Raw genomic sequence first — 24300 nt, 5'->3', positions numbered from 1 at the left:
GGTCAAGAAATTGTTGGCATTTGTGTGGTGAAGGTTGAACAACATGATACCTCAATTGGAGTTGAAGATAGTCCCTATGTAGATGCTAGAATTGTTTGGCAGATAGATACTGGAAAAGAAGTCATTGTTGAAGAGGAGGAATTGAGAAGATTGTAGGAGGAAAAGAGTATGCCATTGGAGACCCATGTTGAATGTTCTATTGATATTGTCTCCCAGGATGAGGAGGGTGCAGATTGGAGTGAGGTAGCAAGGCAAGGGAGCCTAGAAGTAATTGTGGTTTCAGAGAGCTTTGCAAATGGCATGGCCTTGGCAAAGATGAAGAGGCACTCCCATGAAGATGGTGAAGATAATAGACACATATTCTTCTTCAAGTGATGATATACAACACAAAGTATTAGTAGTAGCTGAGAGGAGAGGAATGTGTATCAACCAAGAAGAGGATCAAGAAGCCCAAGTGGTTGCCTGGTCTGGTGATGAGGAGAGACTTGAGACTAGAGGTGGATTAAGTCTACAAAATGTGGATAAGGATGGAAGCTATGTTGTAAGAATAGAGTCTAGAATGGTGTTTAAAGATGCCCCTATGAAAGGATTTGGCAAGATCGTGTCGAAACATGATTATATGGGTATGAGCGAATTGGGTCTTAAATTGAGGATATAGAGCTCACATTGGAGCACGTGGGGCAAAGCAAGAGTCAGTGTGTTCCAGACATGGAAAGTAAGGCAGCCATGAGAATTGGGACCGATGTGCGGGATCTCTATGAAGATTTCAAAGAATGTAATTTGAATGGAATTTTCAAATTGGATGGAGATTCACTCACTCACATTTCTCCTCTTGGATTTCACTATTTTGAGACCAGGAACACTTCTAAAGGATACTTGCGTTATACATCTCACAATTGAATAAGTTCAGAGTAATTGAAATAATACAATCGATTGGCTTCTCTAGTGATTGGTCAGGGAAGGAGCTAGGAACTTCAGTACAAACACAAGGAAAAGGGTTGGCAGACCTTTTTTGGTGTGGCATAGAGGACCCCCTCTTTCAGGTGTGTTGGGTGGATCTTGAGACAATAGTTGCTAATGGTATTTTGCTTCCTGGGGGTTGTGAGATTTATAATCCAACTCTAGTGTTATATGTATCGAGTGGTGAGACCATTATAGGGGTGCATAGACTCTATCAGATGCAGGCTAATGACTCTCTATTGTTCCTTTCTATTATTGTTAATGACTCTGTTACAAAGAGCAAATTCGATAATTTGTATGGTTGTAGGCACTCATTTCCAGATGATCTGATGAGAGCCACTGATGTGATGAATATTGGTAAGGGTTGTGTTGTAGCCATGAATATTGTTGGAGGTAGAGTCATTATCACAAAGATTGACCCAAATTGTGCTTTGCAAGCCCTTATGGAAGGTATCCCTATTCTTACACTAGAAGATGTGGCAGAAGAACGAGTTGGGAAAAAGTTGGAAGGACTAAACATTTTCAACTCTTCATTAAATCAAGATTCAACCTACAAATATTTTTAAATAATTCTTCCTAATGGAAAAGCCAGCACTGATCCATGCTACTATAAAAATTTTATGGATGTCATGTTTGAGAGTCCTTATGTGGATCAAGAAGGAGTATTTTTTGAACCTCTTGGAAGTGGTGTTTTGGGTGAATTTGTGCTTGGTAAAGTAAGAGGAGATGTTTTTGACTCAGATCTGCTTTGGAGACAACTTATTCACAATGTTCGTGAACAGTCTCTAGCAAAGTTAAAATCTTCCATAAATCTAGTTCTGTGAGTTTTGAAATGAAAGTAGGGGATGCCACAGTGCATGGTTGTGCCAGTTGGACTTCATGGGGGAGATTGTTGGGTATATGAAGCCCAATAGTCACATGATTGTTTGTCTTGACCAAACTCTTCGTTCCATGTCTGAATAAATGTATAACTAGATATGTAAAGTCATGTACTCAATATTTGTTAATTATAGATAAGATTTGCCTCACCGAACCACTATAAATTGCGTCTTGTCTCTTGTTATCTCTTTATTCTATTTTGTTTTTGTTTCTCTGCTCATTTTAAATCTTTACAATAACATAATAAACATTGTTCAACATTTAAAAAGTTTAGAAAATGAGTGGCAGAGGAAGCAAGAGCTCTACTAGGGTTTCTATGGAGGAGGCAGATGAGGCCAAAGATGAGGATGGCGATAGTGAGGGAAATGGTGTTGCCTCCTTTCTTCCTAGTCTTGTCATTTTTTCTTTCTAGTTTCCCAGTGACTAGGGTTTTATACTTGATGGTGGGGGTTGTGCGTGTGCTCTCCCTGTTTTTGGTGTGTTGGGGTTTGTTGTCCTCCTCCCTCCCTCACTCTCAGCTATCTGTGTGGGTCTTGTCCTAGATACTTCGGTCTACCTTGAGGCCTCTATTTTTGGGATTTATTGCATGTGTGTGGGAGTTGTTGATCGGATCGATGGTGGATGTGATGTAGAGATTAAATCTGCTTCATAGGCCAGAGGGGTTGACTCTTGTATGACCTTCCCTTCTCCTTCTTGGTGCTGAGGTGTGAAGGGGAGATTTGGGACCTAGGTGGAGCTCATGACGGATGGTTCTACTATGGTTCTTAGGTTTCACCTATTCTTTGGGAGGTTCTGAAGGTTTTGTGGTTGCTTCATTCAGGCTTTTCCCTTGTCCCTCTTCTTTTTAGAGGGCTATGTTAAAGCATCTCAAGCTTGGACTGGGATCTCTCTTCACTGATCTATCTAAGGGATTCTCTGGACAACCCTTTTCCATCTCCCCCATTGTTTAGGTTTTTTGAAGACCATCTTCAGCTCTTGTTGCATGCTTTGAGGCTGCAGGGATCTTCTGTTTGAGGGCTGAGTTTGACCATGGTTTTTTGTTCTGTTTAGGGCCTCTTTATTCAGTCTATGAAAAGTCATTGCTAAGATTGGGGAGTTATATCCTTTGCTAGGGATTGGATTCCCAGTGTCTTAAGGCTGAAACATTATATTATGTTTTATCCCTGTTGCTTGGCATTTTTCTCCTTTTTTCCTATAGAGGTGGAAACTATGGAGGAGTTTGTCTGGAGGGTACTTGCTCAGTTAAGGCCTCTTTCTAAGTGCAAGGCTTCGGGACCCTTCTCAAAACCTAGTAGTCCAGTTAACTTTAGTGACTCTATCTCTCAATTGATGGACTTTGGTTTGTGGCTTGAAGATTTGTTCTTCTTGCTGAAGGTCCTATCCTTTCAGTCCCTATTCAGGTGGGTTCCTATCCTATAGAGGTGGAGAGGAGTGATTTTTAGATGCTCTGAGATTGTTTCGGGTGCCATTTTAAAACGCAACTCGAAGGTTAGGGGAGCCTTTCAAAACTCCCCTACTTATATTTGGAGCTTAATGTTTATTTTGATTAATGTGTGGTTTCTCGTCCGATTGGCTGCTGACAGTTCTCAAGGGCCAAGATTAGGGGAGCCTTTCAAAAATCCCTTACTCATGTCTGGCTGGATGCTGACAGTTTTGAAGGGCTCATCTTAGATCATGTTAGTTTTTGGTTAAGGGACAGGCTAGCCTTTTGCTGCCTAATTTGTTTTAATATGGGTGGGGGAACCCAGAAAATCCCTGATGTTTGGATGAGGGAGTTCATTGACTTTATCTAATGCCTTAGGTTGTGTTGCCAACAGTTCTTGTAATGATTTTCACTTAGTTTGGCTAGCTTATTTCTGCTTGTGGTTGTGCTAGCTTATTACTGGCTCCAACCAGATTTGTTGAAGTGTTCTGTTGATTTTATTTATCTATCATTTTTTACAGAAGTTTCGTTGTATGTTCCAGATCCTCATAAAATCTGAGGGTTTCGGATCCCTTCAAAACTTGTTGTAAGGGGTTTCGATCCCCCTCAAAACCTGATTTTCCCTTAATCAAAAACATTGTTCAACATTTATTCTATTTCTTTAATTATTTAAGAAACAACTCATTTGAAATAATCGAAATAGAAATTTTCCACCAAACTCAATGGTTTTTGTGGTCTCGGAGCATATTATCTCCATATTTCAAGCGAGTGGAGAAGGTATCTTCATCAGAGTTTTGGAGAATTGTATATTGTGTTCTCACGGCGATGTAAAATAAAAGGATATCTGATGCATTAAAAAACAATGTTATTGGAACAAATAAATCGAAAGGTGAACATGTAAAACATGTCTTCGGGTGTCGGAGTTTCTAAATAAGTGTCAATGGGTATGTATGGAACCAACTTTCCGATTTATCGAAAGCATCTAAAAGAATGTTAACTTATCCACAATGCGATGCGCTGTCCAAACTTCGGGAGTTCATAGAGAAGTCCGATTCTTTGATAGCATGGTTTTGGAAGGATGGAAATCTTCGAATCCCTGAAAACAATATAGTTTGTTTGAATTGAAAAGTGATAGATATGGATTGTTGGTATCACGCTTCTAAATACAGTATGAAAATCTAGAGAGTTTTCAGATGAAAATCGGTATACAAAGATTCCATTCATACAATTTTAGACAGCTTACAACTAAAACAAAAATTCTGGTAAACAGATGAAAACAAATTCTTCGTTGAAGAAAGTATAAAATAATATCATGCAACAAACAAGTGATGTATCAAATTTATATCCTGAATAACTATTTTTTTACATAACTATGTTAAATTAAATCTACAGGAGTAGAGTTGGTGTCTTTCTTGATCAAAATTATTAGAAGTCTTCATTTGGAACCACTTATACATCTTTCTTCTATGTTTCAAAACAGTGATCCAATCTTTCGATTCTTAACATATTTTTATTATATAACTATATTAAATTAAATGATAATCCTATTAACAGATGAAGTATTTTCCTAATTGCTCTCGTGCTAATAGCTCTAAATCTATGGAATATAATTACCAGCTTATGATGTGATGGCTTTTAACCTGATCGTGAGTGGTTGGAGATATGAAAAAAATTAAATATAACTGCTGCCCAAAATAAAAATGGTGCATGTTAGAGAACAGGATGCTACAGAGGAATAATAGTTAGACTTAAAAACAATCGTATCCAGTGCAAAAGTAAAACTACAGCAGAAATCATATCCATTGTAGCTCTCTTCAGTTAATTTTTATAGTTAAATTTGTATTGCTATCATTAGAAAAATTTATTTGGAGTTAAATTGTTTAATTACAATTTAACTCAATCAGCAGTCAACTTTATATTACTTCATGGAAGTTATTAGTTAAAACCGGTGAATTTATTAGATGTGAGAGATCTTTGTGAGCTTTGCGAACATTAGGGGACATGCCGCAAACATTACGGAACATGCTGCTGAGCAACCTAATAATGCATTCGAATGCATATGAAATGAAAAGAAAAGAAATTTGAATCGTGTAATTAGTTGTAACTTTATATTATTTTAGATCGTTGTTAAAAATGTTTTTTCAATAATCACATTAGAATGAACAACAGAAATTATACAGAACTTTCATGAAGAACAGACATTATGCTACAGATATGTAGAATAAAATGCTTGCTTCGATTGTAAAAAGTACCTGAAGAAATGAGAATCTGAATCAAAAACTTTAGAGCCAAGTTTGACAGAGGAACTTGAAGATATCCTGGAATAAAAAATGAATTCAAGATTAACACATATTATAAGAAAGGTGAACTGGATCCTTTCCCCTATAAGATTTTCAATCAGTTATGCTACATGAAAAAAGATATGTACCTTTAAAGCATAGCTACAATGATGCCAACGATGGATATTAATTCAGTGTTCTTGAACTAGCAGTTATTTATTTCTTTCTGTAGATGAAACGTTATTTTATCGCTGTTTTTCAAGCACACAAATAACTAAAAAAATCATGTTTTTCAAGCACACAAATAAATCAGATTTCAGTTACAGTCTAGAAAGTTTGTATTCATTTTTTCTAATATTCTAATGCATTTACATCTATAGATTTTAAGGTTTTTAGTTCATGTCTAATATAAATAAAAGATTTTCCTTTCTCTTTCAGGGTAAAATGAAGATAAAAAGTAGATTTTCAGTTTGAGATTTTCCAGCTAACAATCAAATATTCAGATCTGGATCAATACTCAGAGATAAATATATAGATATGTATATATGTATTATATATGAAAAATATGAAATGCATGCATGTATATGTTGTGTGAGAGAGAAAGTTAGAATGAAAACATGGACAGTGTTGATAACCAGAGAAACATATTATGAATGTCAAAATTTTATTTATTTATATATAATTTTTTTAAACAAATAGAGCATTACAACCTACTCGGAATTCCAGAAAAATGAAGATAAAGATTTGTGGTAAACGTCTAAGAATGATGGTGAACAAATCTCCAACTAGATTCTTTTGAATCTTAGTATTGTTAGCTCTACTGCTCCAAGTATCTATTGTTTGAGTGAAGAAAAGATCATTTAAATTCACCCAAAAACTAATCAATTCATCACTACTCTTCCTAAACTAGAAAGATTTAGAAAAATGTGATTAATTTCATGCAAAAACAGCATACATGAAAATTGCCAATGAATATAGAAAATACCAATGTGAAAATTCTCTCAAGTCAAGGTAGATATAGCAAGCCAACCCTATTTTTGGTAATAAGAATGAATGTTATGACAATGTAAAACCACAGTTTTGATTTTTCTATTCAAAATTGATGAAATCGGCCTCCATAATATCCATAATATGGACACCTCCCAAAATAGGGAGGTGACTCCATTATGTGAGTCACCATTCACTCAAAATGACCCCCATGAATAGTATTCCTAGAATAGTATTGCCATATGACATGTCTATTTTGTAGGGTGTCTCCGATGAAACCAATGGTTTGTGTTATAAAGAATATAATTTAAAAGAAGAAAAGAGAATCAGTTTTAATCCATCCAAATACTAAGCCTTTCAACTGGTAAAACAGAAATAAATATTATTATTATCTATGTTTACGGTTTTCCCTTATCTTTGGGTTAAGATTGTGGAAACTATTTATTTCCATTGCTGTTATGTTCATGGATTTGTTACAATGTATTGCTCTGATAGTAGCCAATTAAACTCCTCTTTTGTCTCCAATTTAAGCATGTTTATCAATATAAATCCAAATTCCCTTTACTTATTTATATACTATTTGCCAAATTCTATCATAAATACATGTCTTTTGGTAACTTGCATGGGAGCAGCCTTTGGATAAATAACATGCAGATAAGGATACCAGGCTCGTATGCAAAATCGAATGACCAGAATCAACATACAAATGCATATGAGCAGATAAGCCTTAGATTTGTGTCCTCTCTATTTTTTATATTTAAATTTACACTGATAATTCCATTAGTAAGGTTCATGGTCATTTTAGAGATTATATGTCTACATTTTTAATTGATTACATAAAATATGTGAAATGAGATCTTTAAATAATCTTGTTAGTGATTTCATATTTATCCTCCAGTATATGTTTATGAATATAAATTGTAAAACCCCCAAACATACTTCTTGAAATGATATGTACATATTTCCTATTTACAGGTGAATATATACCCATGTACATTACACCGGTTCATGGGTTTAGCTCAAGACTGGGAAGCTTTAGGAAGGAATGTTCTTGCTTGAAGTAAAAGAAGATATATATTAATATTGACATGATGATAGAACAGTACAATTTAGCGGCTATGTGCAGAAGTTAACTTACCCATTTGAAAGAACATTTACACTAAATTTTACAGGTATATTTTAGCCAGCAGCAAGGGTTCAAACCTCTTTATTTTGTAGTACTTCATGAAATATCTTGTATACATATAAATTCTATATATGCATCTTAATCTTGATATTGATCGCTTATTTTCATGAAGGACATACAAGCTGCCTAATTTTCCCTTCGTGATCAAGGAGAAGGATAAGGTTCTTTCTATAATGAGATCAGACAGAATCATAATTTCTTCTAGAACTTTTATATATACAACTATTATGCAAGATGGAAAGATTTTTAGGGACCCACAACTAGGAATTTTAGAATTCTAACAAGTCAATGAAAAAGAAGCTCGATCTTTTAATACACAAAGAAACTCTCAATAAAGGAAAAGAAGAAGAAGAAAAACGAATGAAATGCTCTTAAAATTACTATCTTGATATACCGTACAAAACTTTCCACCAAAACATCATATACTACCTCTCAAATATCATTTGAAAATAACTCATGAAATCATCATTAGATTTATTTCAATGGAAATTAACAAACAAGGCTTGCTCTTTCATTACACAATACTTTTTTTTTCTTTAACTAAACACTTTGAAAGTTCTCACAATCATACATGACAATGGGAAAACACAAAAACAAGGCTTGCTCTTCTCCCAACCTTAATAGCATCATGGAGCCTCGTAAGCTCTAGCCATACCCCTGAGCAAGAAGATTCATTTACACCCAAGATAATGGGATCTAACACACTCCACAAATTTAATCTCATCAACTAAAACCCTTACATAACTCTAATAATTTTTTTCACATAAACACTTCATACTAGACTTAGCAACTACATCTCAAACTTGTAACAATAACAACATGGATTAGAGGAAATGGAGAACTTATCTCTCTAAACCTATGCATTTTGTCCTCCATCTCTCCAAGGATGGACTGCTTCCTTCCCTCCAATCTATCTTCTTTCTTGGAAATCCCGCTAGAGTTCTCCAAAATGGAGAAGTGGGTAACAACCCATTCTCCCTTCACAACTCAATATAAGAGAGATTAACTTGGAAGATTTGGATGGGAAGGTGACACATGTCACATTCCCATTCTCCCTTCACAACTCAATATCAATTTTAATTATTTAAACTATTAATCTTTATTTAATAATCTTAATTAATTAGTTTCCTTTGGGATTGTAGTTTTAATAAAACTAAACAAAAACACACACACACATTATCTTTTTTATTGATTTATTTAAAATAAGTTAAAGTATAAGAAAGGAAAAAGACATATTAAAATGAGGCTTATACATAAAAGAAAAAGACATATTAAAATGTGACTTATACTTAAATGTTATATTTTATGTATATATTGTACTGACAAATAGCGCGCGCGCGCGCGCGCGCGCGCGAGAGAGAGAGAGAGAGAGAGAGAGAGAGAGAGAGAGAGAGAGAGAGAGAGAGAGAGAGATGGAGAAATTGTTAATGCAATACATTTGGTGAGCGCATCAACATGGAATTTTTTTACAGAATTGTGTAATTCTAACATTGGTTGACCTGTTACCCTTTTATTTAGTAGCTCAAAAATCCTTTGTTCTCCTAATTTCCACTTAAACCTCTTATCCCCCCTCATTATTCATATTAATAATGTGCAAATTACAATAAAACTCTTGATGAACTAAATATAGTAACTTATCAATCCATAAAAAGATCTTACCTCTTTGATGTTTGATGATGTTAGCTAGTCTACAATTACCACTGCATTCTAAGAATCCATCTATAGAGATGACAAAACCCAAATGCATTGGTTCAATTTTCATGAAACTTCATTTTTTAATGTTTATCAATATATTATATTTTCTCAACATCTAAAATAGTTGTTTAATGTGCCATAAATATTCTTATTTGGTTCTTGTAAAAATTAAATTAACTCCAAGAATAAATGATAGACATACTCAATAATTGTTTTTTGGTCGATAATATGATATTTAATTAATTATCAAAATATGTTACAAACTTGGCCTTTTTATGTTTCATGTTTTGGTGTTGGATTTAACCCATCTTTTTGGGTGGAGGAAACGGTATATAGACACCTCTGGCAAATGTATAACTCCTCTTTTATCAATATAGGTGCTAACCTAGCCATCTATTTACTTACTAAAAAATAAATATGTTACAAAATTTGATACAACTTTCAGCCATCTTTTGATTCACAGTTTTGAGCTCTAAAGCCATATAAACCAGAACAAGGGCACATAATCCCATACCCTAAAACTGCCATAAAAAACCCTACATCCATATACACATTAGAAAACTACACCCAAAAATAAACTAAAATGGCTACCACTTGTGACATTACCATCCTTACACCCAAAAATGCCTTCCTCATCCTGCAACCTACACCTTTTTAAGGAGAATATTTTTTCCCAAACATACATTCATCCTCAAACCCCTCTCTCCTCACCATAATATTTTATTTTCTTTGTCTCGAGACATTAATTAGTGTAGCTTAAAATTTGCAGTCATGGATACTCAAACTCTCAGTAGTGTTGAAGTCCCTCAATTTCTTCTTCCTTTGTAGAGAAAAGTACACAGGCCATCCCCAAGATTTGTTGTGAAGGGTACGAGCTCTAGAAAATCAGGTATAGATTGTGGTATGCATCAATGAGGTTTCTATAGTTCATGATAGTTTATCTTGATGAATTTTAAATTGGATTGTGTTAAATTCATCATTTTTTTGTTTTCATTTTGATGATAGATCATGAAATGTCGATGAAAAAGTAACACAATCAAATTCAAAAGTCATCAGAATCTATCCACTATTACTATGTTGTGCTTTCCTTTCCTATCTTTTGAGTTCCTAATATTTTTGGCCAAGTGATCTTATGTTTAAGTGGTCATGCAATGTTGGAATGTGAAGTCCAAATTGGGCTCTTAGCTTGTAGTGGTTGATTCATCTTGGACTTTGATCTAGCAATGATTGAGTCATCATGGCCCTCTTAGGTAGGAGTAGATGTGTCATCATGGATTACCCACTAGTGTGCCACTAGGCACTTGAATTTAGGCAACACACCATTAGGCATCTTGCTGGAGACACAAATTTTTTTGAGACTTACTATAAATAGAAAGTTTGGTTAGGAAACTTTCTAAAAATAATAATTTCGACATGTGTTTTACATGTAGTTGTGTGAGTCATACTTACTATATTTAGTAAGTTGTCTTCAAGTAGGCCTCTGCAACTCGGTTGTTTTATGCAACTCGAAGTCATGTTTTGATGTATAGTTTTTGAAGATTGTTGTAACTCTGTAATTCCTGAGAATCAATACGAAAGATAATTTTCCTATGGTTTTTTATTGGTGTATTTTTACCAGGTTTTTCCACATAAATCTAAGTGTTATGTGCTATTGTTCTTCTCTAAAAATTTTGTGCACTTGTTATTTTTCTCACATGCAGAACATCAGAGCATTATGGATGAAGATATGTTAGTGTTGAGGAAATAGATGCATGAGCTGAGAATGGAAGAAAAATTACATTCCTCCACAACACTAGATGGACTGGGAAAACAAATGGTATACAACTTATGATTCAGATGTTTTCTCCTCCTTAGTGTGGTTAGAGAACATTATGCTTAATACAAGACCTGGCACTACCGTGGCTATGCTGGCTTAGATCTCCTTAAGTGTTGCAATGTCTCTCTTGCAAATTCCAATTCAACTTAAGGAAATCACCATGAAGTTTCTCAATAATTTGCATGTGTAGGTGTTGGTGTATTTAGTATTGTCACTCGCTCTAGTTTTTGTCACAATTTATTTTCAATCAATCTCATATATTTGTGTAAAGTCTGATTGGAAAAACATACATAGTTCAATCATAAATTTTTGAATTGGCAAAAACATCTTACCTACTCAAGTCCGATTATATTCCTTTAATTTATAGAAGATGATAAGAAGTGTAAGATTTGCGATATTTATTATTTATTTTAATATTATTTTTAAAAAAAAGGAAGAATGAAGGATATATTCATGTGTATATATATACATAAATTTGAAAATATATTTTGAAATTTAAAAAAAAATTGTTTTAACATAGAATGATTTTATTTACATATGATTATTTTTTAAATTATTTTTCTACAATTTTTCTACAATTTATCAACAAGTATCTCATTCAAAGAATGATATCCTTATCTAAGTAGGAAACATGGTATATTTAACTATATATATTACCTACTTTTTCATGTAAAAATCAGGATAAACTTTTAGAAGTTTGCGGATATTTTCATAGATTTAAGAAAATGAGAATCATTTCAATAGTTACATTAGCATATTAACATAATAATAATATTATAGTAGACTATATATATTATTATATATCAACCCTTAAATCATTCTAATATTATTTCCTTAATTGAAACTATTTTGATGGAGAATTTACACCTTGTCAACATACAAAGATCATAAAGATTGCATCCTTTTTGTTGTTGAGGTGATCTCACAATAATGTCTTTATTGCAAGACAAAAAAAAATTAATCTAAGATGCCAAAAATTATAGAACAGTTTTGCATGAACATATACCTTTGAATAAGAGCTTCATTGAAAGGTGATGTCATCATGATCTTTAAATAAAGGGCCTTATTTTAATGTTTAAATTTTAGTGTTCAAAATGTAATATGAAGAGGACCTTTGAAGGTACCTTTAAAATTATGTTAGGACCTTCATATGATGAAACATTCGATGTCATACCATTATTGTTCACTTTTATTTTATTCTAAAATATAGGTTGGACCATCAAATAAAAGGATCATCAAATCAAATTCTATATGATTGTATGTCTCATAGAAAGTTTTTTAATATTATGATTTAGAGCATAACTTACATGAGTATAATAATTTTGTGTATTTTTTAATGAACATAAGTTCTTACAAAACATATTGATCTTATTTGATGCACATGAAAAAATTCAAACAAGGAAAAAAATGCTAAAAAAATATCTACACACTCCTCTATATATATATCTTTGATTTTGTATAAAATTAAATGGTATATATAGAAAAATTATGCATTATGAAAATAGATTAATATACAATATATTTAATGTAAATTAAAATATCATTAATTAATAAAATATGTAAAATGTGTTATTAAAATATGCACACACTAGATATAAATGTTAGTAGCCTTTATTTAATAAATTATGCTATTATCCTCTCTAATAAAATTTAAATTAATATAATATGATGGGCACCTTTGAAAGTACCTTCAAAAGAATGTCATGATTCTCAAATCAAATATTATTAGATGTCATGCCATTATTGTTCACAAATTTTTCAAAGATCTTTAATTTTATTTTGAAATATAGGTTGGACCATCGAATAAAGACACCATCAAATTAAATTTTGTAGGATTTTATGTCTTGAATAATTTTTTTTGAACAATATAATTTCTACTATATTTTATTTGAGAATAATAGTTTTTGTGTATTTTATAGAAAATATAAGTCCCTACAAAACATATCGATATTCTTTGATGCACATAGAAAAATTAAAAAGAGAAAAAATGATAAAAAAATATCTACACACTCCTTCGTATAAATGTCATTTTTCCCTAAATTTAATATATACAAAATTCATATGCATTAATTAAGCAATAAAATTAATATACATTATAATTAATAAGAATTAAAAAAGTATTAATTGTACACACCTATAAATGATTAATGCATTTTCATCTTGTCATTTCAACACGATTTGATCAATTCCTCTATTTATATTATTCTAAAAAATTAATTCTTCAATTAAGTCAATATTTCCTCTTTTCAACTATTTTAGTTATATACTTTTTTAATTATACAATTATCTCAATTTATATCTATATTAATTAAATAATTCTTTCATTTAATTAATTTATCATTTTCCCTCCAACATTAATTAAATAAGTTTATTAGTTAGTTAATTCATCTTTTGATCCAATACAATTAAATAATTTTTAAAAATTATTCTAATTAGTTAACACTTCTTTCAAATTTAAATAAATTTCAAATAATTTATTTAATTTTACATTCCCACAAAAAATAAATAAAAACATTTTATTTATTTATTCTGATGCATTTAATCTCTTCAATTCTTCTGTATGATCAATCCATGTGCTGATTTTAGGTCCTGCCCTATTTCCAAAAAAAAATTATGCATTGATCTTTGTAATTAATCTCCACTCATAATCAAATTACTTAGAGGCAGACTCTGATTTTGATGTAGTACCTAGGGATGCAGATTAGGAGCAACAATGTTCTTTGGTTTTTTTGTATATCATATCGTAGTTTAAAGTGAAACTATATGACAGTAGTGTAGCATTTGGGAAATTTGTTATAATTTTATAACTTGTATGTTATTTTTAAATATTATTGGTTAACAGATTTGTCACTTCTGTTTTATACTCTTTGCGCATGTCAATGACAATCTGACCAACAGTTGAGTCACTTGCAATGGTATTTGCAAATGATCTCTGCTTATTTTACAAGGTGCAACTACCTTTGAATGATATGCAATGAATGAAAACACAAGGTATGATTTTCAATAGAAAGCAGAAAAGGCAAACTAACATGTTCCCATAACCATGAAAGTAGATGCAAAAGATTGATTATAGAATGAAGTGAATATAGATAAAGAACACAAAGTTTACTTATCCCACACTCACAAATGATATTCAGGGAAAGAAAGGACAACAAACCCTTTTCAAAAGATGATTTAATCTAAATTCAAACCTCCAAAATTAAATACCTACATAGTTCGATATAATAGAATGATACTGAAACAAGAAATACTTGATTTCCCTCTAGGCTGATATGATAGATTTCATCATGAGGTAAATCACCCTGGATAGTAGATATGCTTTCATTTTAGCACATCATTTTACTATCTTAAATCATTTTAGGCATGGTAGAATTATTTCCATCCCCTTCTATTTGGTTTCGTCCTTGGAGAATAGTTTAGTCAAACATTTTGAGAACTAGGATAACCTTGTGATTCATGAAGGGCTGATCTTTTTGATTATGGAATATGCCAAACTCATGAAGAGAAACCCTCCCCCAAGGATATAACCCACATTTCCTACTCAACCCTCCCCCAAGGATATAACCCACATTTCGTACTCTAACCCTGATGTGTAGTTATTTTTGACACAAAGATGGATGAGGATGACAATGGTACTGCCATGGATTAGCATGACATCAAGGATACGGAGGACCCTAAGTATAGACCAAATAAAGAACGGGAGCTTATGGTGACCCCAGGAACTAACAATGATATTAGGTTGGACATCCCCATCAATGTGGATGATGAGAAACAGGGGTTTGTGAATAAGGAAAATAAAGGTGAGAAAAAGGAGGAGAGGGTGCTGGGAAATCTGCTTTTGGAGGCTACTAGAAGTCAGGAGAACTATTGGATGTGGGTGGATAAGGAAATTGGATCCCTAAAAGATGGGATTAAGGGAATTATTGAGAATTTCATGGAATCCCCCGAGCCAAGCAAAACTAAGAAGATCATGAGCATGATCTAGAATATTTCTCAGGATGTTGAAACTATGAAGGTTGTCCATGAGCGTAGAATTGAGAAGCTAGAAGAGTATGTGAGTGAGATCAAGGAAAACCTGAACAATCTGGTAGAAATTAGTAGGCAGGCATTGAATAATAGTGCTGATGGTTTGGAAAATAATTAATTCCATGATGACTGAATATAGAACCAAGACCATTGCCAGTGACCCTCCGTTGGGGGAAGAGAAAAAAAAGGATGCCTCAGAAGGTGGACAGAGTGCTGGTGGTGGGAAGACTAGCTTGGGTCCTCGCACTAGAACCAAGAGTCGGAGCCAGGACCAGGGAACCTCCAGATTCATCATGGAGGGTTTAAAGAAAGTTAATAAGAGGATTATTCAGAAAAATACTAAATTGGTGCACTATCTTAGTCGAGTTTTTTGCCCTATTTTTTGGCTCTGTTGTTTTGGTTTTCTTGGCTTTTGATCTATGTGTGGTTTGCCCCCTGTTTTGCTTAGTTTTATTGTCTAGTTGGCTGCTCACCTTGGTCTATAATACTCTGGGTTTTAGGTCCCTATAAAACCTGTTTATCTTTGTCAAAAATAGAATGACACTGAAAGTAATTACAAAGAAGCACAATTCATTGTAATTTAAAGAAAACATTAATAAATTCAAAGACTCAGAAACATCCTCTTTATTCCTTCAATGTCAAAATGTGAGTTCACAGACTCCCCACTCTTGTACAATAAAACTATACAGAAAGGAAAACTATGTTGCCCTTCCCCCTTTCTCCCCCTTTTAATAATCTGTTAATTAGATATTTAAAGACTCTCTGATAAGCCTTTTTCAGTTTCTATAACTGCTTCTTTTTAAATGAATAAAATAACCCTTTCACATTCCCCTAAAATTGCTTCTCTCAAAAAATTTAAAACATCTTCAAAAATTATTGTACATATATAAGTTATAGAGAAATTGAGAACTTTTTTTTTTAATTTCTCCTGCAACTACTTTAGAGTAAATTCACTTGGTTTAACCGAGCATCTTGGGGCCATAAAAATTTATGAGTGGTTATGATAATTTAAATAAAAAATGGGCTTTTAACCATTTTTTAACAGCTCACAAACTTGAGGTACTTCCTTTGTAAATTGACCCTACCAACCATATTGCTCCATAGAGATAATATTAAAATAGCACATCATATGAGATTGTATGGCCGTAAAATTAAAACTGGGGGCATTTGAGACCAAAATATTAGGTGGGTTACTTTCAGATTTATGAAATTTGCAACTTTTTTTTAATGCATTTTTAAACTTGTGAATCAGTGATGTCAGGAAGTCGGCCACTTTCCTAAGTTTAGAACAATTGTTGGGAAGTCGACCATTTTCTTAAGTTTAGAACCATTGTCAGGAATTGGGATATTTTCATAAGTTTCAAACCATTGTGGGGAAGTTGTCATTTTCCTAAGTGTAGAACCATTATCGGGAAGTCGGTCATTTTTCTAAGTTTAGAACCATTGTCGGGAAGTCGGCCATTTTCCTAAGTTTCAAACCATTGTCGGGAAGTCGGCCATTTTCCTAAGTTTAGAACCATTATTAGGAAGTCGACCATTTTCTTAAGTTTAGAAGTTAAAAAATTTGAAAAAGGCTAACTATGAATTAGGAATTTAAAGTTTAAATTTGGCCAAGTTCAAAAATAGACCAACAATAGGCTCTGATTAGGGATGAGGACTGTGAAGAACGAAGCAAGGGATCTAGAATCTCAAGCAAGACCAGTGCATTATCCATTGGGCAACAGAGTCAAAAAATGGCAAAGGAAAGGGAGTTGCTTGCAGAAGGGCGGCGAGGAACTAGGCACAAGCCAAAAGGCCAAGACTGAAAACAAAACTCAAACCAAAAATCACCTATATATGTACATGGTCACTAAGAAATTAAAAGAAAAATTAAAAAAAATTATTTATTACAAAAGTATTTATTAATTTAAATTAAATAAATGACACATACTAGTTTATTTATTTATTTATCTTCTTATTTTATTCTAATAGATCAATGCATTATTAAAACAAAACATAAAACAAAAAAAATAGGTATTTAAGAAACGAAGTCCATGCAAACAACAAAAAATGATTCATTTAAATTTTTATATCTATATCTATTATTAAATACTATGTTTAAAATTTTAATACTTTGGTATTTAAATGATTTCAAATTTAAAATAAAAGGTAAGAGTTTTTATTAACATAGTCACACTCTTTAACTTCACGATATGATGTCATTGTATAATGCCTCTAGACCTAATGACCCAAATTTAGATTATTTTACTTTATAACTAATTTAAACAAATTGATAGCAACTTTTATCTATTTATTTATCTTATTTCTTTTTTATTTTATTTTTTATATTCTATAATAATGAGTAAGTGCGATAATCTCCTTCAATATAATTATATTATTTATGTATGATCCTTCCTTCTCTCTTGGTTTCACCTCTCTCTCTCTCTCTCTCTCTCTCTCTCACACACACACACACACACACACACACACACACACTTTGCTTCTGCCTCCCTATCTCTATCTCTATTTCTATCTCTATATCTTTCTCACATGCGCACATGCACACACACACATACACGTGCACCTGTGCACACACTCACAAGCATGTGCACACACACACACATGCATGTGCACCTATGCACAAACACACCATGTTTCTCTTTCCATATTTCTATCTCTACATCTCTCTCACACACAAACTCTTTTTCACCCTCCCATTCTCTATCTCTATCAAATCTCACCTCTCCCTCTCTATCTATATCTCATTATCTACATATATGTATCTTATTCACTCCATCTCTCCCCTCTCTCTCTGTTATATATCTACTTCTCTCTACTTTTCTCTATATATCATTTCCTATATCTTTACCTTTCTATCTTTTCATCTCCCCCTTTCTTATTATGTCCCACTTCCTATCTCTATTTCTCCATATCCCTCTTACTTTCCTTTTAGACTTCTTTCCCCCTATATATATATCTCTCTCACCTTTTTATCAACACTATTCTATTGATAGAAACTTATGCATTATATCACTTGTTTAATTATACACATAGATCATCAAACTATAGTAGAACCCTGTTATAAGAAGCAATGATATATATACAATGTTACTATCAGAACTAATACGAACAACAGATATGTCGGCTTAGGAGGCAACAGCGGTTGAAAGAGGACAGGACTTGCGAGTAAACAATTATATGTGACCCGCTTTTTCTTAACTATTATAGAGATGGTTAGGCAGACGAGGAGTGGCGAAGAGAGTGAGAGGATCTTTCCTGTGAATCGAGACTTCACCAATCTTGGGGTTCTTCACCAGAGCGAAGTGACCAATCAAATGCATGAACCGAACGGTGTTATTCGAAAATCTCGTCCATCGAAATGCACGGGGTTGTCCACAAAGCGATCAGGATCAAATTCCAGCGGCTTGTCCCACGCATTTGAATCTCTTGCTATGGCCCACACATTACCCTCGAACTGTCTGGAGATGCGTGAGGAAGCATAAGTGGCGTTGGGGATTGCAGTCGAAGAGTTTCCGATACTACTACCTGTAAATACTTAAGCTGAGAAAGATGAGATTCTGTTACCATCTCTTCCATTCCCACACATGCATCCACTTCGTCTCTGACTTTCTTTATTAGATGAGGATGGCGGATCAGCTCGGGCATCGCCCATTCTACCGTTCGGGCAGCAGTGTCCGTTCCCGCCGAAATCATGTCCTGCATATCCAAGCTTAAAATCATTGTAAATATTTATGATAGAATATTACTGTAAATTTATTTGTTGTAGTGGTACTGACAGAATATTACTGTAAATTTATTGATTCTCGTCAAGGAATCATCCTGAGCGTCATCTGTCCAATAACATTACAGGTAAAGACATTAATGCTGCTCAGGCCTGGAATTTGACGGCCACCCCTGCCTGTCATGAATTTTTTTATGACGGTTTAATAATTTAAATGCCTTTCATTTTACGTTTTTCAAAAAATGTTAAGTGTCAATTTTTTTTAATTTGTGAATAGTTTATTATAAGTTTTTTATTCAATTGAAGTGAAAAGAAATAATTCCATCAAAAAAATGTAAAAATTTAAAAAACAATGATAAATTAGTAATGCACTAAAAAAATCTTAAATTTACTCGTAAGTTTCTAAATTCAACCCAAAAATCTTGTTTATTATAAAAATAGAAATCATTTTAGATTTTTTTATTACAATATTTTAAAAAAGCAGAAATAATTATATCTTATCATTTCAATTGTTAGAAGTTTCTATATTGATATTTAAGACAATCTTTAAAAAATATTAAAAAATAAATTGACAAAGTTTCTAAATTTATATAAGAAAAAACATGCTAAACATTCATATAAAAATAATATAAAATTAGAAACAATTATATCTTAATCCTACCATTTTAAAATATTCTAAATAAATTCATATATTTATAATAAACATTGTAAAATAATATATATCAATATATATGATCTATTATAATATTTTACGGCTTATTAATAATTTTAAGTGTCATATATACGGTTTGTGAAAAAAATAGCATGTCAATGCATACGTTCTACTAATTTTTTACGCTGTCAAATACGGTTCAAAAGTGGGAAAACGGCCATTTTGCCTGTCAAATTCCAGGCCTGATGCTGCTTATCCGAGACTTTCTTTCACGAAGTTCGATTTTCAAAGCTCGGAGTCCGTGCAACTGTCAACGGTGCAAAGCCAATTAATGCGGCACGTGACATGGCAATCCCATATGCTGCAACTTCAAGCTCGGGCTATCCGTTTTTTTAACTCATTCCCACATTCCATCTCTTAAAGAGAGGGTTAAATAGTGTTTCTCGTGGTATTGTTAGTTGTAATTTTGAGGTCTGTGAAAATTATTATTAATAATTAAATAAATTATATTTATTAGATTTAAAAAATATTAAATTGTTTATATCATAAAGTATAAGTAAACAATGTGTAGTTATCACTTATCAATTTATTTTTCTTTTGTAAAAGGGAGAAGACCCAACAATTGAGCTTGTTTCAATAGTTGTACTTTAGATTTCTTCTAGTCATCCCCACATTCTATCTTCTAATGAGAGGATTAAATAGTGTATTTGTACTAGTATTGTTAGTTGTGGTCTTAAGGTTGTCAATGTTGTTTATTATTAATAATTAAATAAATTGTACTTATCAAATCCAAAAAGTAAAAACTTATGTGATGTCATATTATGCATTATCAATACACAATTTAATGCTTAGCTATCACTTACCTTTTTCTCAAGGGTCTACCAGGTGATCCTAACAATAAAATGTGTTATTAAGACATTGTATTGGTTGTGTTTAGAAGACATGACCCATAGTTGGACGTGTCACAATAGTTGTACTTTGAGTTTGTTCTACCAATCACCACATTCTATCTTCTAAAGAGATGATTAGATATTGTGTTTGTAGTAGTATTATTAGCTATGATTTTAAGTTTGTGAGTGTTGATTATTAATAATAATTAAAAAAATATACTTAATTGATCTAAAAAATAATAAATTAGATGATGCTACCTTATGTATCAATAATACACAATTTAATGCTTAGTTAGCACCAGAATTTTTCTCAAGTGTCTACTATGACACCCTAACAATAAATGTGTTATTGAGACATTATATTCGTGAGAAGATTTTTTTTTCTTTGTGTTTAGTGAAGAAGACCCACTAGTTGAGCATATTTCAAATGTTGTTAAAGCATTTCTTCATTTAATGGCTAATATTTTTAATATTATAGCATTATTAGTTATGAATTTAAAGTCCTTCGCATTGATCACCAGTATTGATAATTGAATGAAATGTATTCCTTTGATCCACAATGCAAAAAATCACATGATTTCACCATAGTGTACTAATAAAACCTGACTTAGTACACAACTATAACTTTTTTTGAAGGCCATATTGGACACCTTTGTTCTAATCAATGAGCACTGAGAGGAGGAGGGGGGGGGGGGGCGGGGGGGTGAATCAATGTTTTATAATTTGCAAACTTATTAATCTAATTCTTATTACACCAGATGCACAAGAAAGAAAGTAATATGCATTAAATCAAACCAAATAACCACACAACCATAGCACCAAATTTTTTATGTGGAAACCCAGAAACAAAAAACCATGGTGGAATTTGAACCCACAATATTATTATACATTGGCTAGTAGTAGAATAATATTACAAGAGGGGAATGCACTTGCATTCAGGCACACTGCCTAGAGCTCACAACTGAAATACAAAACAGGGCTACAACGTCGGAGGACTCACTATCTTACAAATGAGATATAAAAGAAAATGCAATGTTTGAACTACAATACAACATCTACGAATACTAGAAATCAATTTCGGTTAAGCTCAAAATGATCCGCTACCATTGCTTTGAGAAAACTGCTTTGTTTTGCTAAATACCGAATCACCAAAACTTAAGGCGCACATGTGAAATTGCTCTAAGTCGCTCCCAAAAAAATTTATTGCACAAACCATTACCTAAAATGATCATCCAAGTTGATCTTATATATCCACACCACCAAAATAGATCTTCAACAAGTCGACTTCACAAAACTACAAAATATGAAATGTGTATTCTCATGTTGGCTCAATCCACCAAAAATCCATATAATAGACCTAAAACATATGGCCACAAGCTTCACACACAATGGCACAAAATCCTCGAACACAACATCAATTGCCAAAATCATCCCTACAGTTTTGCAACACACGTTACCCAACTTGTCCACACAATAGGCTTTGCCCTTCCAAAATCACTAGATATTGAACCAAGAATCATGCATTGGAATCAACACTGGAGGCTGAAAATGTGAACTAAGTTGCCTCAAATAAGCAGTCAACTATTCCAATGACCACAATTGAAAATATACAACCTAGAATGAATTATACTTAATGAATCTGCAATATTGTGCTCACATTCTATTAGACGTATGCCTAAGTCAATACGACTTCCGGTAGATCAAATCTATAGGTACCGAATAGAATTACTAGACTGAGTTATCATAAATGACAACCTTGAAGTAATCTCCATGCATATATCATCATCAGAACTGTGTCTCTTGCCAACAATCTCCCCCATTGGGATTGATGGCAACACTATGAACAATGGCAAGTGCTCCAAAATTCAAAAAATACAATCAATCCAAAATTCTCTACACTCAATTGGTTCCCCCTAAGAATGTGCTCATTTTTCACTGCTCTCTCTCCCCCTTTGACCTCAATGGCAAAGGTAGGAATTTTCCAAAACTTATACACAAAAGAATGTATACAGTGATCTACAAAAACTTAAAAATATCTGCATAAGTTACCTTCAAGGACTTTAGATACTCAATCCATCCTCTTGGTAAACAATCAAAAAGAATAATTAAGGTGCTAAACATCTATGCATGTACTTCTACACCTTTAAGATCTGATGGTACATCTTTTCCTAAAGCAAATACTGCATCCTATTGGCTACCAAGAAAAGTATCTAACTAGGGAGTGATTAGACTCCTCAATTCTCCCACTCTTCCTCTTATCCACTACTCCTCTACACTCAAGCTCTTGATTTTGTTTGTTAGATTCTTAATTTGAGCTTCAAGACTTCTAGCAAAAACTGAAAGAGGAACAAAAGATTGTGAAATTGTAGCTAACTGGCCTTCATATTTATTAATCTTCTTGTCAATGTCTACTGTAAATGTAGGCAAAATGAGACATGAATTAAAGATCTGACCACCTTCAGCTAAACCATCGACAACACTCTTTATCGCAGATTTCAAAATTGCCCTATCATCCTCAATTGCTTTGAAAAAGGTTTGTAATCTCATTTCATTAAACTTGTTCAAAAATTTTATATCCACTACTTTCTCCAATGATACAAAATGAGAATCAACTGCTCATAACATATTTCTAAGCTTACCGAAGGATGAATCTCGTGAATCCTACTTAAAAGAGTAAAATTTTCTCTAAAATACTTATGAACAAAGATATAACCTCCTTATCTTCTAGTTGAGACTTTAGTAAGTCCTCACTTACTTTAGTTTGGGGAAGGGTAGCTAACTTCAATTCTTGTATAGGAGGTAGTGTGCTCAAATCAATCAGTCCATGAGAAAAGGCCTCTTCATCAATAGTAATCTACTTCCCTTTATCAGGAACAATGACTCTTGCCATGGTCACCAGTGCCTCATCAACCTTTTCTTCTCCTTTTTCTTTATTAGCACTAGCACTTGTATCACCCTTTGCTACATCAGCTTCTTCTTTAGTTTTCTCATCTACTCCCTTCTCATCTGCAATCTCCTTGGTTGCTTCATCCAAGTTAACTTCCATTACCAAAGGATCTTGCACAACTTCATCGAAGTCCGCAACTACCTGATTATCAGTGGTTTGATCTCTAATTTCTTTCTCTATTAGATCAATCTATATAGATGGCTGCTCGTGAGAAACCTTTGATTGAACATGAACTACAGGAGTAGAAGTGTCTTTTCTCAATTGTTCTTTCGGTTGGGAATCATCCTTCTCAAAATTGATTTGATACTGATTCTCCTTCAAGAAATTCTTTAAAATGCTCTTAGTTTCCTTAGAAACTTCAACAGATTTACGAAACATTATTTTGTTCACCCTGTGTTTACTTCTAAACTTTTCCTGTACAAGTTTCAAAATTCTTTGAATATCACCTTTTAAAATAATAGATAATAGATTAACTAATGTGTATTCTTTCAATCTCTAATTTTCAAGACTCACTACATGTCTCCAAGCATCCAAAATATCATGTAATTCCTATAGAATTATAGATGAAAGTTCTAACAAAACTTTAATATATGTATTCAAATACTCTATTATAGCTTCTTCAATTGATCTTTGCTCATCCTCATTAAAATTCATGTAATAATCTAAAACATTCTTCAAATTTTCTTCCTTGATTATCCAGGATTAATCAATTCACTTAGTGTCAAAGGAGGCACAATAGTGTAGGTTTCATCAAGCTTACCATATTTTAAGGCTTCATCTAGTTCAGATTTTTGCTTCTTGCTTCGTATGGCTTTACCAGATGGGTCACCTTGAGTTTT

The 24300-nt window shown here is 32.9% G+C and overlaps 1 protein-coding gene across 1 annotated transcript; it reads right to left on the bottom strand.

Moving 5' to 3' along the window:
• Positions 1 to 18561: 18561 nt before the first annotated feature.
• On the bottom strand, positions 18562 to 23560 carry LOC131038836 (p-coumarate 3-hydroxylase-like). The gene is made up of 3 exons (XM_059219135.1): positions 23411 to 23560; positions 18836 to 18947; positions 18562 to 18776 (listed from the first exon to the last, which is right to left on the bottom strand). The coding sequence occupies exons 1-3, from the start codon at positions 23558 to 23560 to the stop codon at positions 18562 to 18564; spliced, it is 477 nt and encodes a 158-aa protein (XP_059075118.1).
• Between the last annotated feature and the right edge of the window lie 740 nt (positions 23561 to 24300).

The sequence above is a fragment of the Cryptomeria japonica genome, chromosome 4 (genome assembly GCF_030272615.1).
Source record: "Cryptomeria japonica chromosome 4, Sugi_1.0, whole genome shotgun sequence".
NCBI classification, from domain to species: domain Eukaryota; kingdom Viridiplantae; phylum Streptophyta; class Pinopsida; order Cupressales; family Cupressaceae; genus Cryptomeria; species Cryptomeria japonica.
The sequence above is the reverse complement of the archived record's forward strand: the minus strand, read 5'-3'. Positions and strand labels throughout refer to the sequence as shown.